The 21078-nt window shown below is 30.0% G+C and overlaps 1 protein-coding gene across 1 annotated transcript in view; it reads left to right on the top strand.

Annotated features, from left to right (window-relative positions):
- The window catches only part of LOC124372702 (U-scoloptoxin(16)-Er13a-like), a 34170-nt gene extending 14502 nt beyond the window's left edge, over positions 1 to 19668 (top strand). The window contains exons 2-3 of the mRNA XM_046831114.1: positions 18514 to 18631; positions 19494 to 19668. Of these exons, the coding sequence (XP_046687070.1) occupies positions 18525 to 18631; positions 19494 to 19599 (213 nt within the window). The 5' untranslated portion in view covers positions 18514 to 18524 and the 3' untranslated portion in view covers positions 19600 to 19668. The remainder of the gene's footprint in view (positions 1 to 18513; positions 18632 to 19493) is intronic.
- The last annotated feature ends 1410 nt before the right edge of the window (positions 19669 to 21078 follow it).

The following is a 21078-nucleotide window of genomic DNA, read 5'->3' as shown; positions in this document are numbered from 1 at the left end:
CAACTTTTCTATATTATACATCTTTTCGTGATCGGCAATTTGATTCTCTTTAGCCCATTGTCTTAAATAATTTAGTTCATTATCGTAAATTTCTTTGTTCTTCAAATGAATCTTTGAGTTGTAATGTCGATCGTAGTTATGTTTTAGGATTTCTTTCTTACAAAATGGACATGTTATTTTTTCACCCGCCATTTATTAGGAAAAAATTTGACTCTGCCAAATTTCACTATTTAGTAAAGAATCTTTTTAATTAAGAAAAATTATTAACTTTTATGCTAAAAATTGGCAATAATTTGAGATAATTCGGTAGATTTTCAGGATTTTTTCAAAAAACTCTAATGCTAGTGTGTAGGGACCTTAAAAAACCAGGGTTTTGACCCTAAAAACCTGTGATTTTGACTCCACAAAATCACAGTTTCGGGTCAAAATCCCGGTTTTTTTGTGTATTTTGGAAGTATAGTGTTGATTTTTCACCTTAAAAGTGTAGAAGTATTAATTTTTTTTCTATGTAAATGGCACTGTTACAAGAGTTGAATAAGGTTGGTGATTTAAAGTTCAAAGAATACAAGAAATTAATAGAATTAGAAGAAAATAAGAAATACAAAATTGTGAATTTGGAGAAAATTAAAGATAAATTCGGGTTTACAATAATTGCCGAGTTGGAAGATTATGAAGTACACTTGCCGAACAGATTTTTGACTGTTTTGGATGAAAAAAAGATTAAAGAATTGACCAAAATGAAAAATTACACTTGGTTGTTACTGGAAAGAAGACTATTAAAGATAAAGACTGTGTTACAATTAACTTTGTAGAATAAAGATTTCGAAGATTTTTCGTTTATTCGTAGCAGATTTGACAACATTTGACAAAGCAGATAGAGAGCTCAAGAAAGCAGAAGCAAACAGCTATAGATTCGGTTATTTTTCATTCGTGGTTTACTGTTTAATTTCCCAGATTTGTTTATGGTACATTGAACAGTATTTTACATTGCTTTTCGGTCGGCTCCTAAAGTGGTCCAGAACCGGCATATTCATATCTACTTATATATATATAAGTAGATATGAATATGGGGTTCCTAGACCACTTTTGGGACAGACAGAAAATCAAGGGAAAATACTGTTTAAAGGACAATAAACGAATCTGTAAAATCAAACAGTAACTCACGAATGAAAAATTAACTGAATCCGTTCCAAAAGCGACCCAGAATCCCCTACTGACCAAAAATGAAAAAATCACGAATGAAACCGAATCTATAGCCGTTTGCTTCTACTTTCTTGAGCTGTTTTAATGTACAATATTATTTGGAAATGTTGTCAAATCTGCTACGAATAAACGAAAATTCTGTAGTAAATATATTAAAATCTTAATGAAAAATCTTGGAAAAGTTAAAGAAAAAATTATTGAAAAAATAGTATAAAGAATTTAAATTACCTCATACAAACCAATATAGTAATAAAAGTACTATTTTGTCCTATAACTATACTATTTTTTCAATAATTTTAAGTCTTAGTTTACAGATTTTTCTATAATAAATAGAAGAATCTATCACTGTTTCACCAGAAATTTTGCTGATTTCTGTCAAATTCAAGTAAAAAATCATTACTTTTTCAAATTCATAGTTAAGAAATTTTCCCTATTTAAATGGAGAGGAAAAAGGTATCATGTCCATACTGCAAAAAAGACATTTTTGAACACCATTATACCCGACATTATAATTCAAAGAATCATCTGAAAAATAAAGATATTTATGAAAAAGAACTAAATTATTTGAGGAATTGGGCTAAAGAAAATCAAATTGTAGATCATGAAAAGATGTACAATATAGAAAAATTACGAGAATTAAAGAAAAACTTTAAGGAAGATAAAAAAGATCTAAATCTATTTAAAGATGAAAAAAATTCAATCAATCGCTGAAAAATTGTCCATTGAAACAAACGATAAAACTAAGTCTAAAATGATCGAAGAAATTGACAAAACTCTTAACGAAAACCCTAAAAATATCATTGATGTAGAAGTGTTATCCTCAATACACGGTCTTTTCAAGCAATACATTTTAACAAACTTAAACGATAATTCCATGTCAATTTACAAATATCTATCAATTATGAGGCCAGAAATTAAAGTTTAATAGAAAAATTTCAAGAGAATGTTAAAAAATATGAAAGGATATCTCTCTTTGGAATGTGAATATGAACGAACTTTAGTAAACGGTGAACCACAAACTTGCCCAATGTACTTTACTATTAAATCCGATGAAGTCTTTGACGTAAACGATTTTATCACTAAACAATTTAATAAATTAACGCATCGTGAACAATCTAATCATCCAAATCGAGGTTCTGGATGGACATTAAAACGCTGTAAACAACTGATTTTGAGCCTTAATAAACACGAAATAATGAACGCAGGATCATATATCGATTTACCAAAGAAAATCAAAGATAAAAAAGCTTGTATAAATATCAAAAATAAAGATGATTATTGCTTTATTTATTCTATCCGATGTGCTATTGAAAAACCCGAGACTCATGTCGACAGAGCAAAACAATATGAAAAATTTGTAAATGACGAGATATTTTCAGGTTTCGAGTATCCAATGTCCTTAAAAGATATACAATTATTTGAAAAACGAAGTCACAATTCCAAGTACAAATATCCAAAAATGTCTATAAATATCTACAGTTATGATGAGAAACTCAATATTGTTCCGTTACAAATTTCTGAAAAATATGATGCCGAGTTAGAAATTGATTTATTGTATGTTAAACAAGAAGACAAATCTCATTATGTTTTGATAACCGATTTAAATAAACTCGTGAGTTCTCAGTTATCCAAGCATAAGGAAAGAAAATTTCTTTGTAGAAGATGTTTAAGCCATTTCTACAAATCTGGAGATTTAACAGATCATTTAGAAATTTGCAAACAACATGAAGTTTGTAAACCAATTATGCCATTTCCAGGTCAAACGACAACATTTACTAATTATCAAAAGAAGTTTAGCCATCCGTACGTTATTTATATGGATTTTGAGAGCATATTAGAAAAAATTCCGACATGCAAGAACAATCCACAAAGATCGACTACAACCAAGATTCAGAAGCATATTCCTTATGGTTTTACTCTATATTTAGTGTCAAATGTGACGAATCGCATGTATAAACCGATATGTTATCGAGCCGAAAATGAAGACGATTTGCCTAATGTTCCTGCAAAATTGTTTGAAGAGCTCAATAAAATATCAAAATACATAGCTAAAAAGTATAATTCTAAGAACAAAAAACCTATGAAATTGACCGAAGAAGAAGAATTAGCGTACCAAAATTCCAGTCTTTGTCATATTTGTGAATGTGAGGGTTTTGATAATCAAACAAGAAAAAAAGTACGAGATCATTGTCATTTAACAGGTAAATTTAGAGGTGCTGCTCATTTATCTTGTAATCTGAATCTCAAATTTCCTCAAAATATTCCAGTTTTCTGTCACAATATGTCAAATTACGATACTCATTTGTACATAAAAGAATTGGCTAAACAATATGGAAATGTTGATTTGATCGCAAATACCGATGAAAAATATATAAATTATTCAGTAAATTCTGGCTATGGGTATGAGTTTGAAGATGATAAACCAAGAAAGTTCATCAAGTTTTCATTCGTAGATACGTTCAGATTCATGGCATCGTCTATTGAAAAGTTAGCTAAAAACCTCAAAAAAGATGATTTCAAGCATGCAAATCATTTTATACAAGATGGAAGAATATTGAATGAAATTCTAAAAAGACAGCCAAATGACGACAACGAGATTTTTAAAATTCTATCTGGAAAAGGAATATTTCCCTATGAATTTATCGATAGTATTGAAAAACTTGATTACACAGAAGACCTGAAAATTCAAGATTTCTGTTCACTTTTGACAGATGAGAGCATATCTGAGAAAGATTATCAACACTATTTGAGCGTTTGGAACAAATTAAAAGAGAAAAATCTTGGAAATTACTCTGATTTGTACAATATCCAAGATGTATTATTGCTCGCTGATATATTCGAAAACTTCAGAAACATTTGTCTAAATTGTTACAAACTTGATCCAGCACATTATCTAACAGCTCCAAGTCTCGCATGGGACGCTATGTTAAAATTAACGAAAATAGAATTACAATTGATTAGTGATTATAATATGTATTTAATGATTGAAAAAGGTATTCGCGGAGGCATTTCTCAATGTATTAAACGATATGTTAAAGCAAATAACAAATATTTGAAAGATTTTGATGAATCAAAGCCTGAAAACTATCTGTTGTACGTCGATGCAAACAACCTTTATGGGTATGGCCTCATGCAAAATTTACCATATGGCGATATCAAGTGGATGGATCCTAAAACGTATACAAAAGAAGAGTGGCAAGAAACAATTTTAGAACTCACTGGCGACGAAGATTATGGCTATATTCTCGAAGTCGATCTTGGATATCCAACAAATTTACACGAACATCACAAGGATATACCTCTTGCTCCAGAACATTTTAAAAACAAACTTTGCACAACTCTACTGGATAAAACTGAATACGTTGTTCATTCGAGAAATTTGAAATTCTATCTGGAACAAGGAATGGTGTTAAAACATGTGAATAGAGTTATCGCATTCGATCAGAAGCCTTTTATGAAAGATTACATTGATTTTAACACAAACATGAGAACAAAAGCTACAAGTGACTTTGAGAAGGACTTTTACAAGTTAATGAACAACTCAGTTTTTGGAAAATCTATGGAAAATGTGAGAAACAGATGTGATATTAGACTAGGAAATGAAGAATTTTCAATGAAACAAGCTAAGAAAACAAATTTCAAATGCTTTAGTATCTTTGACGACAACTGTATAGCGAGTCACATGTATAAACAGAAAGTAAAATTTAACAAGCCGATCTACATAGGATTTTCAGTTCTCGACCTCTCAAAATTGCTAATGTACGAGTTTTATTACAACAAATTAAAGAAGTTTGATCCAGATTTGAATCTGTGTTACATGGATACAGACAGTTATTTTCTAGAATTAAAACGTGATCCTTACAAAATTATTAAAGAAAATTTGAATGACTTTGATACGAGCGATTATCCAAAAGATCATGAATGTTTCGGTACTAAAAATAAGAAAGTCATAGGAAAATTCAAAGACGAACTAAATAGCGAAGTTTTAGAAGAATTTTGTGGTTTAAGATCAAAGATGTACTCGTACAAATATCTAGACAAAAATCCAGTTAGGTGTAAAGGAATTAAGAGAAGCGTTGTAAATAAAACAATAAATATCGAAAACTTGAAGAAATGTTTGTTCGAATATAAAGAAGAATTTAGGGAGATGACAGTAATCAAAAGCTACAAACATGAGTTGTACACCGTCACTATAAACAAGTTAGCACTGAACGCTAAAGATGATAAGAGAATTGTCCTAGAAAATAATATCGATACAGTACCGTATGGATATAAAGGCGAAATTAAAAACAGATATTTTAGAAGAGTTAAACAAAGTTGGAAACTTTGAAAATTGAGAAATAACCGGAAGTTTTTTCGAATATGAATTGAGAAAGTCAAAGCTGTAATTTTTTCTATATAAATGGAGGCTCAAAAGAAGTGTACAATTTGTCAAGAATATAAATATTTTGAAGAATTTCATAAAAATAAGTCTAAAAAAGGAGGAATAGAGTCTATGTGTAAAGTTTGTCGTAGTAAATATGAGAGAGAATTATACGATAAAATAGAAAAATTAACGTTAGAAGAGAAAAAATGTTGCGTTTGTAAAGAAATTAAGGATATTTCCCAATTTTACGATTGGCATTATAGTAGAGATAAAAAACATACACATTGTAAAGATTGTGCTACAAGAATTCAACGAAAAAGTCAAAAGAAACCGACTCTTTGCGAGTGTGGACGAATCATTCAATGGTTACCTTATCTTCAAAAACATTTACAGACAAAATATCATAATTCTAGAGTTTAATAAAATTTAGAAACATTTTCATCGTAAAGTCCAGATTCATTGATAAAAACAGTGTCAGGATGAAGATTGTTAAGGGGCCATTCGAATAGCCCCTTGTTTCTCGGGGTCTATGGGATAGACTCCTGTAATTTATACATACAAAAGTTGTTTTTATCATCATTATCGACATTATTTATGATAGCTTGCCTCGTGTTTTCATATTCTAAAATTTCTGCAACATCTTTTGCTTTGAACCAAATTTTGAAACGTTTCTGCTATCTTCGTTTTTTATTTCAGTATTAAAGAATATATGCCCGGTTCATTAATGAAAATAGTGTTTTTTTGAAAGTTTGAAGGTAAGAACGATTCGTTCCCCCCTTCTGAATCTATGTTATCGTAGCTTTTTTATATTTGTCTTTAACGTGATCTCTAATCGCTTTCATCGTAGTTTTAAATTCCAATATTTCTGCAATATCTTTTGCTTTAAACCAAAATTCATTATTTTCGTCAACAAATGTTAAAATTTCTTTATTATTGAATTTGAGTAGATTCACAACTGACTCCATTTAGATAGAAAAGAAATTTAACTAGTAATTTTTATTTCGAGAATAAAGGCCAGATTCATTAACGAAAATAGTGTCAGGATGAAGATTTTGAAAGGGTCTATGGCATAGACTCTTGTAATTTATATATTTAAAGGCTATTTTCTCGTCATTATCAATATTATTTATGATAGCTTGTCTAGTATTTTCATATTGTAAAATTTCTTTCTGCAACATCTTTAGCCTTAAACCAGATCACATTGTTTTCGTCTACAATCGTTAAGATATTCGTGTTATCGAATGTAAGTTGATTATTTCTTAGATCTATGACTGACTCCATTTAGATAGAAAAAAATTTAACAAGCAATTATTATTTTGAGTTTAAAGGTCGAAAATAGTGTCTGGATGTAATTTTTGTAAGAGTCGCGATTCGATACCCTTGTCAGAATCTATGTTTTCAAAGCTTTTTTTGTATTTTTCTTTAACATGATCTATGATAGCTTGTCTCGTATTTTTAAATTCCAATATTTCTGCAACATCTTTAGCCTTAAACCAAATTTCATTATTTTCGTCAACAATCGTGCAAATGTCTTTATTATTGAATGTAAGTTGATTATTGAGTAGATCCACAACAGACTCCATTTAGATAGAAAAGAAATTTAACTAGTAATTTTTATTTTGAGAATAAAGCCCAGATTCATTGATAAAAACAGTGTCAGGATGAAGATTGTTAAGGGGCCATTCGAATAGCCCCTTGTTTTTTAAGTAAAAATATTGAATTTTGTCATCATCATCAACTCATTTTTATTCCTTTTTCAATCTTAAATATATTGTTGTTTTACTCTCATTATTTAATAAATTTCCCTCAGAGTCTTGTATAGTTAGAACGATTTTTGAATTCTTTTAATATTTTTTCTAATTGGAATATAATCAATTTCATTCGGGTTTTCACTGATTTTTGATCCATAAACAACATTTGGAAAAATATTGACAAATTTAGTGATCTATTTAAAATTTTAAGTTTTCTCTTATAAAATAACCTGATTCTCTATATTGTTTTAACAGATTTATACCTTGATTGGTATGCAATTTTGCGCGACTGTGATCAAGACTATTATCGTTTTTGTCATAAAATTCCAGGTCTTTGTTATCATTTTTATTTTTATAATATAGATTTAATCGTTTTTTATTTATACATTTTTTACAAGATGATCTGATTTTTTCGAGTTGTTTTCCAAATTCTGCAATATCTTTTACAATGTTACAAGTAGAACATTTTTTAAAACAGTTATCCATTTATTGACAACAAATTTGACAACATGAACGTAAAAGTTGACAACATGAACGTAAACAGGACAACAAAAAACGTAAAAACGTTCCACGTTCATGTTTTACGTTCGTGTTTACGTTTCACGTTCATGTTTCACGTTCATGTTTTACGTTTCGTGTTCACGTTTTTTACGTTTTTGTTGTCCTGTTTACGTTCATGTTGTCAACTTTTACGTTCATGTTGTCAAATTTGTTGTCAATAAATGGATAACTGTTTTAAAAAATGTTCTACTTGTAACATTGTAAAAGATATTGCAGAATTTGGAAAACAACTCGAAAAAATCAGATCATCTTGTAAAAAATGTATAAATAAAAAACGATTAAATCTATATTATAAAAATAAAAATGATAACAAAGACCTGGAATTTTATGACAAAAACGATAATAGTCTTGATCACAGTCGCGCAAAATTGCATACCAATCAAGGTATAAATCTGTTAAAAACAATATAGAGAATCAGGTTATTTTATAAGAGAAAACTTAAAATTTTAAATAGATCACTAAATTTGTCAATATTTTTCCAAATGTTGTTTATGGATCAAAAATCAGTGAAAACCCGAATGAAATTGATTATATTCCAATTAGAAAAAAATATTAAAAGAATTCAAAAATCGTTCTAACTATACAAGACTCTGAGGGAAATTTATTAAATAATGAGAGTAAAACAACAATATATTTAAGATTGAAAAAGGAATAAAAATGAGTTGATGATGATGACAAAATTCAATATTTTTACTTAAAAAACAAGGGGCTATTCGAATGGCCCCTTAACAATCTTCATCCTGACACTGTTTTTATCAATGAATCTGGGCTTTATTCTCAAAATAAAAATTACTAGTTAAATTTCTTTTCTATCTAAATGGAGTCTGTTGTGGATCTACTCAATAATCAACTTACATTCAATAATAAAGACATTTGCACGATTGTTGACGAAAATAATGAAATTTGGTTTAAGGCTAAAGATGTTGCAGAAATATTGGAATTTAAAAATACGAGACAAGCTATCATAGATCATGTTAAAGAAAAAATACAAAAAAAAGCTTTGAAAACATAGATTCTGACAAGGGTATCGAATCGCGACTCTTACAAAAATTACATCCAGACACTATTTTCGACCTTTAAACTCAAAATAATAATTGCTTGTTAAATTTTTTTCTATCTAAATGGAGTCAGTCATAGATCTAAGAAATAATCAACTTACATTCGATAACACGAATATCTTAACGATTGTAGACGAAAACAATGTGATCTGGTTTAAGGCTAAAGATGTTGCAGAAATTTTACAATATGAAAATACTAGACAAGCTATCATAAATAATATTGATAATGACGAGAAAATAGCCTTTAAATATATAAATTACAAGAGTCTATGCGATAGACCCTTTCAAAATCTTCATCCTGACACTATTTTCGTTAATGAATCTGGCCTTTATTCTCGAAATAAAAATTACTAGTTAAATTTCTTTTCTATCTAAATGGAGTCAGTTGTGAATCTACTCAAATTCAATAATAAAGAAATTTTAACATTTGTTGACGAAAATAATGAATTTTGGTTTAAAGCAAAAGATATTGCAGAAATATTGGAATTTAAAACTACGATGAAAGCGATTAGAGATCACGTTAAAGACAAATATAAAAAAAGCTACGATAACATAGATTCAGAAGGGGGGAACGAATCGTTCTTACCTTCAAACTTTCAAAAAAACACTATTTTCATTAATGAACCGGGCATATATTCTTTAATACTGAAATAAAAAACGAAGATAGCAGAAACGTTTCAAAATTTGGTTCAAAGCAAAAGATGTTGCAGAAATTTTAGAATATGAAAACACGAGGCAAGCTATCATAAATAATGTCGATAATGATGATAAAAACAACTTTTGTATGTATAAATTACAGGAGTCTATCCCATAGACCCCGAGAAACAAGGGGCTATTCGAATGGCCCCTTAACAATCTTCATCCTGACACTGTTTTTATCAATGAATCTGGACTTTACGATGAAAATGTTTCTAAATTTTATTAAACTCTAGAATTATGATATTTTGTCTGTAAATGTTTTTGAAGATAAGGTAACCATTGAATGATTCGTCCACACTCGCAAAGAGTCGGTTTCTTTTGACTTTTTCGTTGAATTCTTGTAGCACAATCTTTACAATGTGTATGTTTTTTATCTCTACTATAATGCCAATCGTAAAATTGGGAAATATCCTTAATTTCTTTACAAACGCAACATTTTTTCTCTTCTAACGTTAATTTTTCTATTTTATCGTATAATTCTCTCTCATATTTACTACGACAAACTTTACACATAGACTCTATTCCTCCTTTTTTAGACTTATTTTTATGAAATTCTTCAAAATATTTATATTCTTGACAAATTGTACACTTCTTTTGAGCCTCCATTTATATAGAAAAAATTACAGCTTTGACTTTCTCAATTCATATTCGAAAAAACTTCCGGTTATTTCTCAATTTTCAAAGTTTCCAACTTTGTTTAACTCTTCTAAAATATCTGTTTTAATTTCGCCTTTATATCCATACGGTACTGTATCGATATTATTTTCTAGGACAATTCTCTTATCATCTTTAGCGTTCAGTGCTAACTTGTTTATAGTGACGGTGTACAACTCATGTTTGTAGCTTTTGATTACTGTCATCTCCCTAAATTCTTCTTTATATTCGAACAAACATTTCTTCAAGTTTTCGATATTTATTGTTTTATTTACAACGCTTCTCTTAATTCCTTTACACCTAACTGGATTTTTGTCTAGATATTTGTACGAGTACATCTTTGATCTTAAACCACAAAATTCTTCTAAAACTTCGCTATTTAGTTCGTCTTTGAATTTTCCTATGACTTTCTTATTTTTAGTACCGAAACATTCATGATCTTTTGGATAATCGCTCGTATCAAAGTCATTCAAATTTTCTTTAATAATTTTGTAAGGATCACGTTTTAATTCTAGAAAATAACTGTCTGTATCCATGTAACACAGATTCAAATCTGGATCATAGTTCTTTAATTTGTTGTAATAAAACTCGTACATTAGCAATTTTGAGAGGTCGAGAACTGAAAATCCTATGTAGATCGGCTTGTTAAATTTTACATTCTGTTTATACATGTGACTCGCTATACAGTTGTCGTCAAAGATACTAAAGCATTTGAAAATTTCGTTTTCTTAGCTTGTTTCATTGAAAATTCTTCATTTCCTAGTCTAATATCACATCTGTTTCTCACATTTTCCATAGATTTTCCAAAAACTGAGTTGTTCATTAACTTGTAAAAGTCCTTCTCAAAGTCACTTGTAGCTTTTGTTCTCATGTTTGTGTTAAAATCAATGTAATCTTTCATAAAAGGCTTCTGATCGAATGCGATAACTCTATTCACATGTTTTAACACCATTCCTTGTTCCAGATAGAATTTCAAATTTCTCGAATGAACAACGTATTCAGTTTTATCCAGTAGAGTTGTGCAAAGTTTGTTTTTAAAATGTTCTGGAGCAAGAGGTAAATCCTTGTGATGTTCGTGTAAATTTGTTGGATATCCAAGATCGACTTCGAGAATATAGCCATAATCTTCGTCGCCAGTGAGTTCTAAAATTGTTTCTTGCCACTCTTCTTTTGTATACGTTTTAGGATCCATCCACTTGATATCGCCATATGGTAAATTTTGCATGAGGCCATACCCATAAAGGTTGTTTGCATCGACGTACAACAGATAGTTTTCAGGCTTTGATTCATCAAAATCTTTCAAATATTTGTTATTTGCTTTAACATATCGTTTAATACATTGAGAAATGCCTCCGCGAATACCTTTTTCAATCATTAAATACATATTATAATCACTAATCAATTGTAATTCTATTTTCGTTAATTTTAACATAGCGTCCCATGCGAGACTTGGAGCTGTTAGATAATGTGCTGGATCAAGTTTGTAACAATTTAGACAAATGTTTCTGAAGTTTTCGAATATATCAGCGAGCAATAATACATCTTGGATATTGTACAAATCAGAGTAATTTCCAAGATTTTTCTCTTTTAATTTGTTCCAAACGCTCAAATAGTGTTGATAATCTTTCTCAGATATGCTCTCATCTGTCAAAAGTGAATAGAAATCTTGAATTTTCAGGTCTTCTGTGTAATCAAGTTTTTCAATACTATCGATAAATTCATAGGGAAATATTCCTTTTTCCAGATAGAATTTTAAAAATCTCGTTGTCGTCATTTGGCTGTCTTTTTAGAATTTCATTCAATATTCTTCCATCTTGTATAAAATGATTTGCATGCTTGAAATCATCTTTTTTGAGGTTTTTAGCTAACTTTTCAATAGACGATGCCATGAATCTGAACGTATCTACGAATGAAAACTTGATGAACTTTCTTGGTTTATCATCTTCAAACTCATACCCATAGCCAGAATTTACTGAATAATTTATATATTTTTCATCGGTATTTGCGATCAAATCAACATTTCCATATTGTTTAGCCAATTCTTTTATGTACAAATGAGTATCGTAATTTGACATATTGTGACAGAAAACTGGAATATTTTGAGGAAATTTGAGATTCAGATTACAAGATAAATGAGCAGCACCTCTAAATTTACCTGTTAAATGACAATGATCTCGTACTTTTTTTCTTGTTTGATTATCAAAACCCTCACATTCACAAATATGACAAAGACTGGAATTTTGGTACGCTAATTCTTCTTCTTCGGTCAATTTCATAGGTTTTTTGTTCTTAGAATTATACTTTTTAGCTATGTATTTTGATATTTTATTGAGCTCTTCAAACAATTTTGCAGGAACATTAGGCAAATCGTCTTCATTTTCGGCTCGATAACATATCGGTTTATACATGCGATTCGTCACATTTGACACTAAATATAGAGTAAAACCATAAGGAATATGCTTCTGAATCTTGGTTGTAGTCGATCTTTGTGGATTGTTCTTGCATGTCGGAATTTTTTCTAATATGCTCTCAAAATCCATATAAATAACGTACGGATGGCTAAACTTCTTTTGATAATTAGTAAATGTTGTCGTTTGACCTGGAAATGGCATAATTGGTTTACAAAACTTCATGTTGTTTGCAAATTTCTAAATGATCTGTTAAATCTCCAGATTTGTAGAAATGGCTTAAACATCTTCTACAAAGAAATTTTCTTTCCTTATGCTTGGATAACTGAGAACTCACGAGTTTATTTAAATCGGTTATCAAAACATAATGAGATTTGTCTTCTTGTTTAACATACAATAAATCAATTTCTAACTCGGCATCATATTTTTCAGAAATTTGAAACGGAACAATATTGAGTTTCTCATCATAACTGTAGATATTTATAGACATTTTTGGATATTTGTACTTGGAATTTTGACTTCGTTTTTCAAATAATTGTATATCTTTTAAGGACATTGGATACTCGAAACCTGAAAATATCTCGTCATTTACAAATTTTTCATATTGTTTTGCTCTGTCGACATGAGTCTCGGATTTTTCAATAGCACATCGGATAGAATAAATAAAGCAATAATCATCTTTATTTTTGATATTTATACAAGCTTTTTTATCTTTGATTTTCTTTGGTAAATCGATATATGATCCTGCGTTCATTATTTCGTGTTTATTAAGGCTCAAAATCAGTTGTTTACAGCGTTTTAATGTCCATCCAGAACCTCGATTTGGATGATTAGATTGTTCACGATGCGTTAATTTATTAAATTGTTTAGTGATAAAATCGTTTACGTCAAAGACTTCATCGGATTTAATAGTAAAGTACATTGGGCAAGTTTGTGGTTCACCGTTTACTAAAGTTCGTTCATATTCACATTCCAAAGAGAGATATCCTTTCATATTTTTAACATTCTCTTGAAATTTTTCTATTAAACTTTTAATTTCTGGCCTCATAATTGATAGATATTTGTAAATTGACATGGAATTATCGTTTAAGTTTGTTAAAATGTATTGCTTGAAAAGACCGTGTATTGAGGATAACACTTCTACATCAATGATATTTTTAGGGTTTTCGTTAAGAGTTTTGTCAATTTCTTCGATCATTTCAGACTTAGTTTTATCGTTTGTTTCAATGGACAATTTTTCAGCGATTGATTGAATTTTTTCATCTTTAAATAGATTTAGATCTTTTTTATCTTCCTTAAAGTTTTTCTTTAATTCTCGTAATTTTTCTATATTGTACATCTTTTCATGATCTACAATTTGATTTTCTTTAGCCCAATTCCTCAAATAATTTAGTTCTTTTTCATAAATATCTTTATTTTTCAGATGATTCTTTGAATTATAATGTCGGGTATAATGGTGTTCAAAAATGTCTTTTTTGCAGTATGGACATGATACCTTTTTCCTCTCCATTTAAATAGGGAAAATTTCTTAAACTATGAATTTGAAAAAGTAATGATTTTTACTTGAATTTGACAGAAATCAGCAAAATTTCTGGTGAAAACAGTGATAGATTCTTCTATTTATTATAGAAAAATCTGTAAACTAAGACTTAAAATTATTGAAAAAAATAGTATATAGTTATAGGACAAAATAGTACTTTTATTACTATATTGGTTTGTATGAGGTAATTTAAATTCTTTATACTATTTTTTCAATAATTTTTTCTTTAACTTTTCCAAGATTTTTCATTAAGATTTTTAATATATTTACTACAGAATTTTCGTTTATTCGTAGCAGATTTGACAACATTTCCAATATATTGTACATTAAAACAGCTCAAGAAAGTAGAAGCAAACGGCTATAGATTCGGTTTCATTCGTGATTTTTTCATTTTTGGTCAGTAGGGGATTCTGGGTCGCTTTTGGAACGGATTCAGTTAATTTTTCATTCGTGAGTTACTGTTTGATTTTACAGATTCGTTTATTGTCCTTTAAACAGTATTTTCCCTTGATTTTCTGTCTGTCCCAAAAGTGGTCTAGGAACCCCATATTCATATCTACTTATATATATATATATTAATTATGCAATATGAACAGCAATTTACTTAATTCTACTGATAGGTTATTTGTTTTGTTAGAGCGTATATCCCTTATAAAATCTTTATGAATAAATTATCTCCCAAGAAACTGTTAAAAAACCGGTTGCAGTGTCTTTAGTATCACATTTTAACCCTTAGGCCTTATGCTAAACTTAAAATACCTTACTTTTTGTCGAACGTTATGAAAATGGTCCATTTTGAAGTTGATCTTTAAACACCGATCAATTTTTAGAGTTCCTAATAGCCTTTATATAATTTAATGAAGAAACAAATTTTTTATTAAATGTTATTTTACGAAAAACTTCACACATTACACAAGCAACCTGAAAAACAACTGGGTGTATATGTATGTACCTATAGAAAACAAGATTGGCATAAAATATTAAAGTGTACAGTTTAAGATAACATTATTTTACTGTATTAAAACTAAACATAGCGTAAACTATTAAGCTCTTCAATAATCCTAGGCTCGAGAGAGTATGTAAAAGTTGAAATTTACTTTACTTGTGATTTTACTATAAAATAGGCTAGAAAAGTTAAAACGTACTTTACTTATAATTTTACCATAAAAATGCTTTTAGAAATGTTCAGTTCCGTTGCCCCTCAAGAGGCGTGAAGACTTGGTTGTAAAAGCGTAGTTCAATATTTATATTTGCAACTCTCAACCTAAACTTTAATTTAATTTACTTTAGAAAAATAACACTTACATGTTCTAAAACATATTATTTTCAATAACATAAAATTTGGTGCATTAATTCTGTGACATTTCTATAATTTAACAACACACTGTTGTAGATTTATTCCAACTTTTAAATTATGACTAATATAAAAAAAAATATCTGAAAAATAATTTTTGTAAACGATTAGTAAACATTTAAATTCAAATCTATTTCTATAATAGATCAATACAATTATGTTCACAACCAAATTTAAGATTTTAGTCCAAAATATATAACGTTATTAAGGTACGCTCGTCAGCTACCGGCTACCGACATGCGAGGGTCTGCTTTTAACATGAGGATTAAGTTTAAAACTGCGTTATAAATAGAAACTCATGTCGAACCAACAATTTTTTCATTTTAGAAACTTGGATTTTCGTGTTTCAATGCCTATGATTTGACTCTTGGAGTTCCGACTCTGCATTATTTGGTCATCCATAGAAATGGTTTAATGTTTTTAAGAAATAACGTATAATTCATTACGGTAACCCCTATGTTTTTTTATCTTTACTGTGGAGTAGAAATTAATATTTGTTAAAAAATATTACAAGCATTCAACACAATTTGATATAATTTTTTTAATATGAGTTTATTAAAGCGTTTTTATAGAAATAAAGCAAAAATTTCTTTTTACAATATTTTTAAATCTTTACTTATACACAAAAAACAGCATAATGACATATAATCAATTTTATTGAAGTAGGAATTTGTTTTTTACACACCATAAACTCTATTTCTAACATATTATAGTTTTTTTAAGCAGATCCTCAATTGTTTGGCCAGCAGTTTATTTATTTATTTAGCAGTTAATTAGCCTTCTGTATACTATATATTCTAAGATATTATCTACCAAAGTTTGTTATTATTATGCCTCATAACCTTTTTTACTATGCTCATCAGGAAAATTTGTATTATTTTGTATGATTTATTTGTAACTATGAAGTGTATTTAAATACTAGGTAGATGACAACGATATTTTAAAAATTCGAATTCCAGTAAAAACACAAAGAAAAGGATTCTTGCACAGTTTAGTTAATCATCAATCGGGTGGAATGCATTCCAACTCTTTTCGTGCAACTCGTCACAGTTTGATAGTCAGCCATCTTTTGGGTGCTTAAGCGTACACAACGCTTCCAACAGCTGTATTAATATTTATTTACATGTTTTATATTTGCACCTAACTAATCTAACAGTTTTATTGTGACACGTTCCTCACTCATGTAAATACTTTAAATGTTTTTGGTGACACTGTGAAGGATCATGATATCATAAAAAGTTAACCCAAAACTGTAGGGCCACCAAGTTATATTTGCAGGTGAGTTGAGAGAAGGGGTTGAGATATGGGTTCCTCGTGATTAACTGTAGCTTAACCAATCACCATTTAATCATTCCAATATCTTCAGTGATCAGTACGGGTTCTTTTTCACAAACTCTAGACAAGTTAATGGCATGTTCTTTGTTGAAGTTACTTTTCTTCTTCTTTCGCTTTTCTATATTTCACGTACAAGTACATCTGGTTTATAGAATCAATTATATGACTAGTTTTGTGATTATTGTTAGAGTACAGTTGATTCTTTCATATCTTGATGTTTTGTGGCCTAATGTGTTCACGAACCCGTGTGGATATAAAACGTTGCGTTTCACCATTGTAAATTGAGCCATAACTATTCAGTCCAGGCAGTGTGTTCCATAAAACTGCAGATAATAGGAAAAATAATTAAAATGTTAACTTTTATCTCGATGGCTACTATGTAGAAAAGGGTCTAGCTAAAACGTCCCACCTCTATCCCTCTCCTATCCCCTCTACCCGTCCTTAAAGCTTTTCGTTTATCAGCCTATATCATTGTAAATATGCATTGTAGATGTATGATGTTTTAAAAATTACTTTTCTAGTTAATACTAAAAGTAATTTCACAAAACTTGACATAGCTACCTAAACGTTAATGTTTGTATATATATATATATATATATATATATATATATATATATATATATATATATATATATATATATATATTGCATTATAACTACTAAACTCCTAATATATAAGCACAATATATAATCCATAAATCAAAACATTTACATAGTTTGATGTATTTTGGAGTTTTGGAAGTGGCTGAGGGGTAAAAAAAATAAGCTCCGAGCTGTCTGACACCATATACACACTGGCCAGATGCAGCTCAGGAGTATCAACATTATTCGAACCAGAATTAATTACTCAGATATATGTTTATGAATAAAGGTATGCAGGGATGATTTCGCTTGTATATATCTTAATAGCCGATGGGTGAGTGAATAATTACCCTTTTAATAGTTTATCCTCTACAAACCACACATTTACTGGTCTAATATGTTAAGATTTTAAATATTTTAGTTATTAATATTGCCGCGTAAGCCTAAGAAATGTTTTGTTCTCTTAGGAAAAGAGCTGAAAAATTGCACTTAATCCTTGAAGGACCTTTGCGCTGTTTCCGCAGGGACAGTCCTATCAAGATCCATGAGGAAGGACTGTAGGCATTAAACTCAGGCATATATTTTTAGAAGAGGGGGAAGCCGTGCTCTTTACCATCCTCTCAGGCAAAGCGAGAATAGGTGGCACGCCCTTATGTTTAGGCTAGTAACAGCTTTTAACACCTACAGAGCCCCACTAACTCCAACAGTTATCTCCCGCAGTAGACTAGACATATCGATTTACCCTTGCATCCCAATATCTCACATTTGTGGTTATTTATGTGCCGCTCTCGGACATCCATAAGGTTGACCAGTATAAGTGACATATCGTAAACCAGCCAAAAGTGAACCCTTCAGGTAAACAAGCCTAAATACTTAGTCCTGACTATTCAATCTGCAGCTGAGCCGAAATAATGAACCTTTGATTATGAGATTAACATCTTGCAAAGTGAAAAAATGTTTTACTAATTTTAACAGAATAGTGACAAACTTCCTTGTCGTTTAGTTCCTCCATGTATGGAAGGCGGCCAGAAGCATCCCCCAGGGTCGGAGTGGACAAGTGTGGTCAATGGAGAGTGTAAGGGATGGAGTTGTTCAGCAACAGGTGAACTCTCCATGTCGGAGTAAGTATTAAATAATGGATACAAAAACAAAACTAAAATAAATAACCCAAACATATAAGTTCATTATTATATAAGGGTAAAGTCATATGCAATTATTATTTAATGCTTAAGGGTAGATAATTTAGTATTAGGTACATTGACTGTAGATTAATTTTTGTTTCCATCTTTGAAACGAATTTTGCTCTCTACAGGAATAAAATAGTAATGCTCTCTTATATACAACTATTTCAATTAAGTTAAATTCTAAAAATGGTTTATCAAAGTTACGTGTACTCAGAACTTATCAGCAGAATGCTTTGGTAGTATATGCTTTGGTAATCTATTATAACTTATTTACGTTAGTAGATTACAAATGTTTAACTACAATAAAAAGCTATGCACTACAATAAAAAAAACTATCAGTTCAGTATATTGCAATTTTAATTAAGTTACAAATAGCAAGTATTATGATAAAAAATTTAATTTTTATTAAGTAAAATTTACCGGAATATTTAAATTTTAAAATATTGTATTAAGTAATAAACTTATGTAAATAAACATTGTTAGATTAATATATTTTATAAAAATTTTATTTATGAGCAGATTTGATTTCTTTCATATTAAATCAATATAAAATAGATTAATTGGCATGTATTTATTTTCTACTATAATTTTTGTTGCCTCTATGTTTTTCTATTTTTATAAGGTTTTGTTTTCTTCTACTTTTTATACTTAATCGCTCTAGCTGCTTTTTCGTAGTCCTAGCAACTTCCTTCTTATTCTACTCTCTGTTTATCACCTTTTTTAACTTCAATTTAATCATTATTACGGTGCTCCTTCACTTTCTGTCTCGTTACTAACCCTAGCTCTACCACTTGTGCAGGTGTCCACTATACAGCCTACTAGAAGGCTGCTACTTGACTCCAGGAGATCTGACCAAGAACTACCCCGACTGCTGCCCCAAGCCGTTCTGTCCGCCGCCGCTATAGGGCGAGCTGAATACAGAGTTTAGAATACAAACATTAGCAAGTGTCATACAAGTTTAACAAGTTGTGTAATTCCATGATTATTACACCTATGTGTCTCAAATTTTATGAACTTATTCATATAATATAATAAGATATAAAGGTGAATATCATTAGTTTTTTTTGTCTAATAACAAGTGCGTGTGAGTGTGTGTGTGTGTGTGTGTGTGTGTGTGTTTGTGTGTGTGTGTGTGTGATTCTGGGGTGTAAGGGTGGAGAGTAACAGGTACGCTAAGACGTTACGAAGATGACAAGTACGCTAGACATCAAGTGTAATGTGCATGCTAGACTTCACTAGAGCAATATACAAGCTAATCTCTCTAGAGTAACATGCACGGTAAGACTGTACGAAGACGACAAGTACTCTAGACATCAATAGTAATATGCACGCTAGACTTCACGAGAGTAACATACAAACTAATCTCTCTGAGTAACATTCACGGCAAGAACTCTAACCTCAAGTGTAATATGCACGCTAGACTTCACGAGAGTAAAATACAAAACTAATCTCTCTAGAGTAACATTCACGGTAAGACTGTACGAAGACGGCAAGAACTCTAGACATCAAGTGTAATATGCACGCTAGACTTCACGAGAGTAATATACAAACTAATCTCTCTAGAGTAACAAGCATGGTAAGATTGTACGAAGATGACATACACGCTAGACCTCAAGAGTAATATGCACGCTAGACTTCAAGAGAGTAATATACAAGTTAATCTCTCTAGAGTAACATTCACGGTAAGACTGTACGAAGATGACATGCATGATAGACTTCAAGAGAGTAATATGCACTCTAAACTTTACTAGAGTGCAAATACAATAGTTAACTGATAACTTAATGCAGCTTCTATACTACTATATTGAAGCTACAATACTTTATCAGGTAACTACAACTACACCCGGAACGCTATGTATCATCATGTTTAAATCTCCGCTTTATATTCGCGTTGCAGCACACAATACTTCATGAATACAGAAGAAGCACTTGATATGTATTCATCGTAATTTTATACCTTCCGTTTTGTACAACAAGAGTGAGGATTTTGTTGCTCAAGCCACAATTTACATTAGGTTGGTTTTGTTCTGTATATTGTATATTACATCTCCAACAAAAATGTAGCGTCGTGGGATATATATTATATACAATCTCCACTAATATTGTGTTATATTTTCGTATTTTGGTTTCTTCGATTATGTGTTTCCCTACGAACATAATAAGTTATCATTTATCAAGAGAGTAATCATTTTACAAAATTGCAACATAAGAATTATAAGATTTGGTATTGGATAACCAAGAAAACATGGAAAACAGCTGGATTTGAGTTAAAAAAATTCTACTGTTACATACAACAGTATAGTCTATCAATATTTAAAAACTAGTTTTGTATAGTGGGCTCAAAAGTATTTAACAACTAATTCTACTATTTTATAAGGTTAGCT

This window comes from Homalodisca vitripennis, unplaced genomic scaffold (assembly GCF_021130785.1).
Source record: "Homalodisca vitripennis isolate AUS2020 unplaced genomic scaffold, UT_GWSS_2.1 ScUCBcl_3848;HRSCAF=9625, whole genome shotgun sequence".
Lineage (NCBI taxonomy): Eukaryota > Metazoa > Arthropoda > Insecta > Hemiptera > Cicadellidae > Homalodisca > Homalodisca vitripennis.
This window is presented reverse-complemented; position numbering and strand designations above follow the sequence as displayed.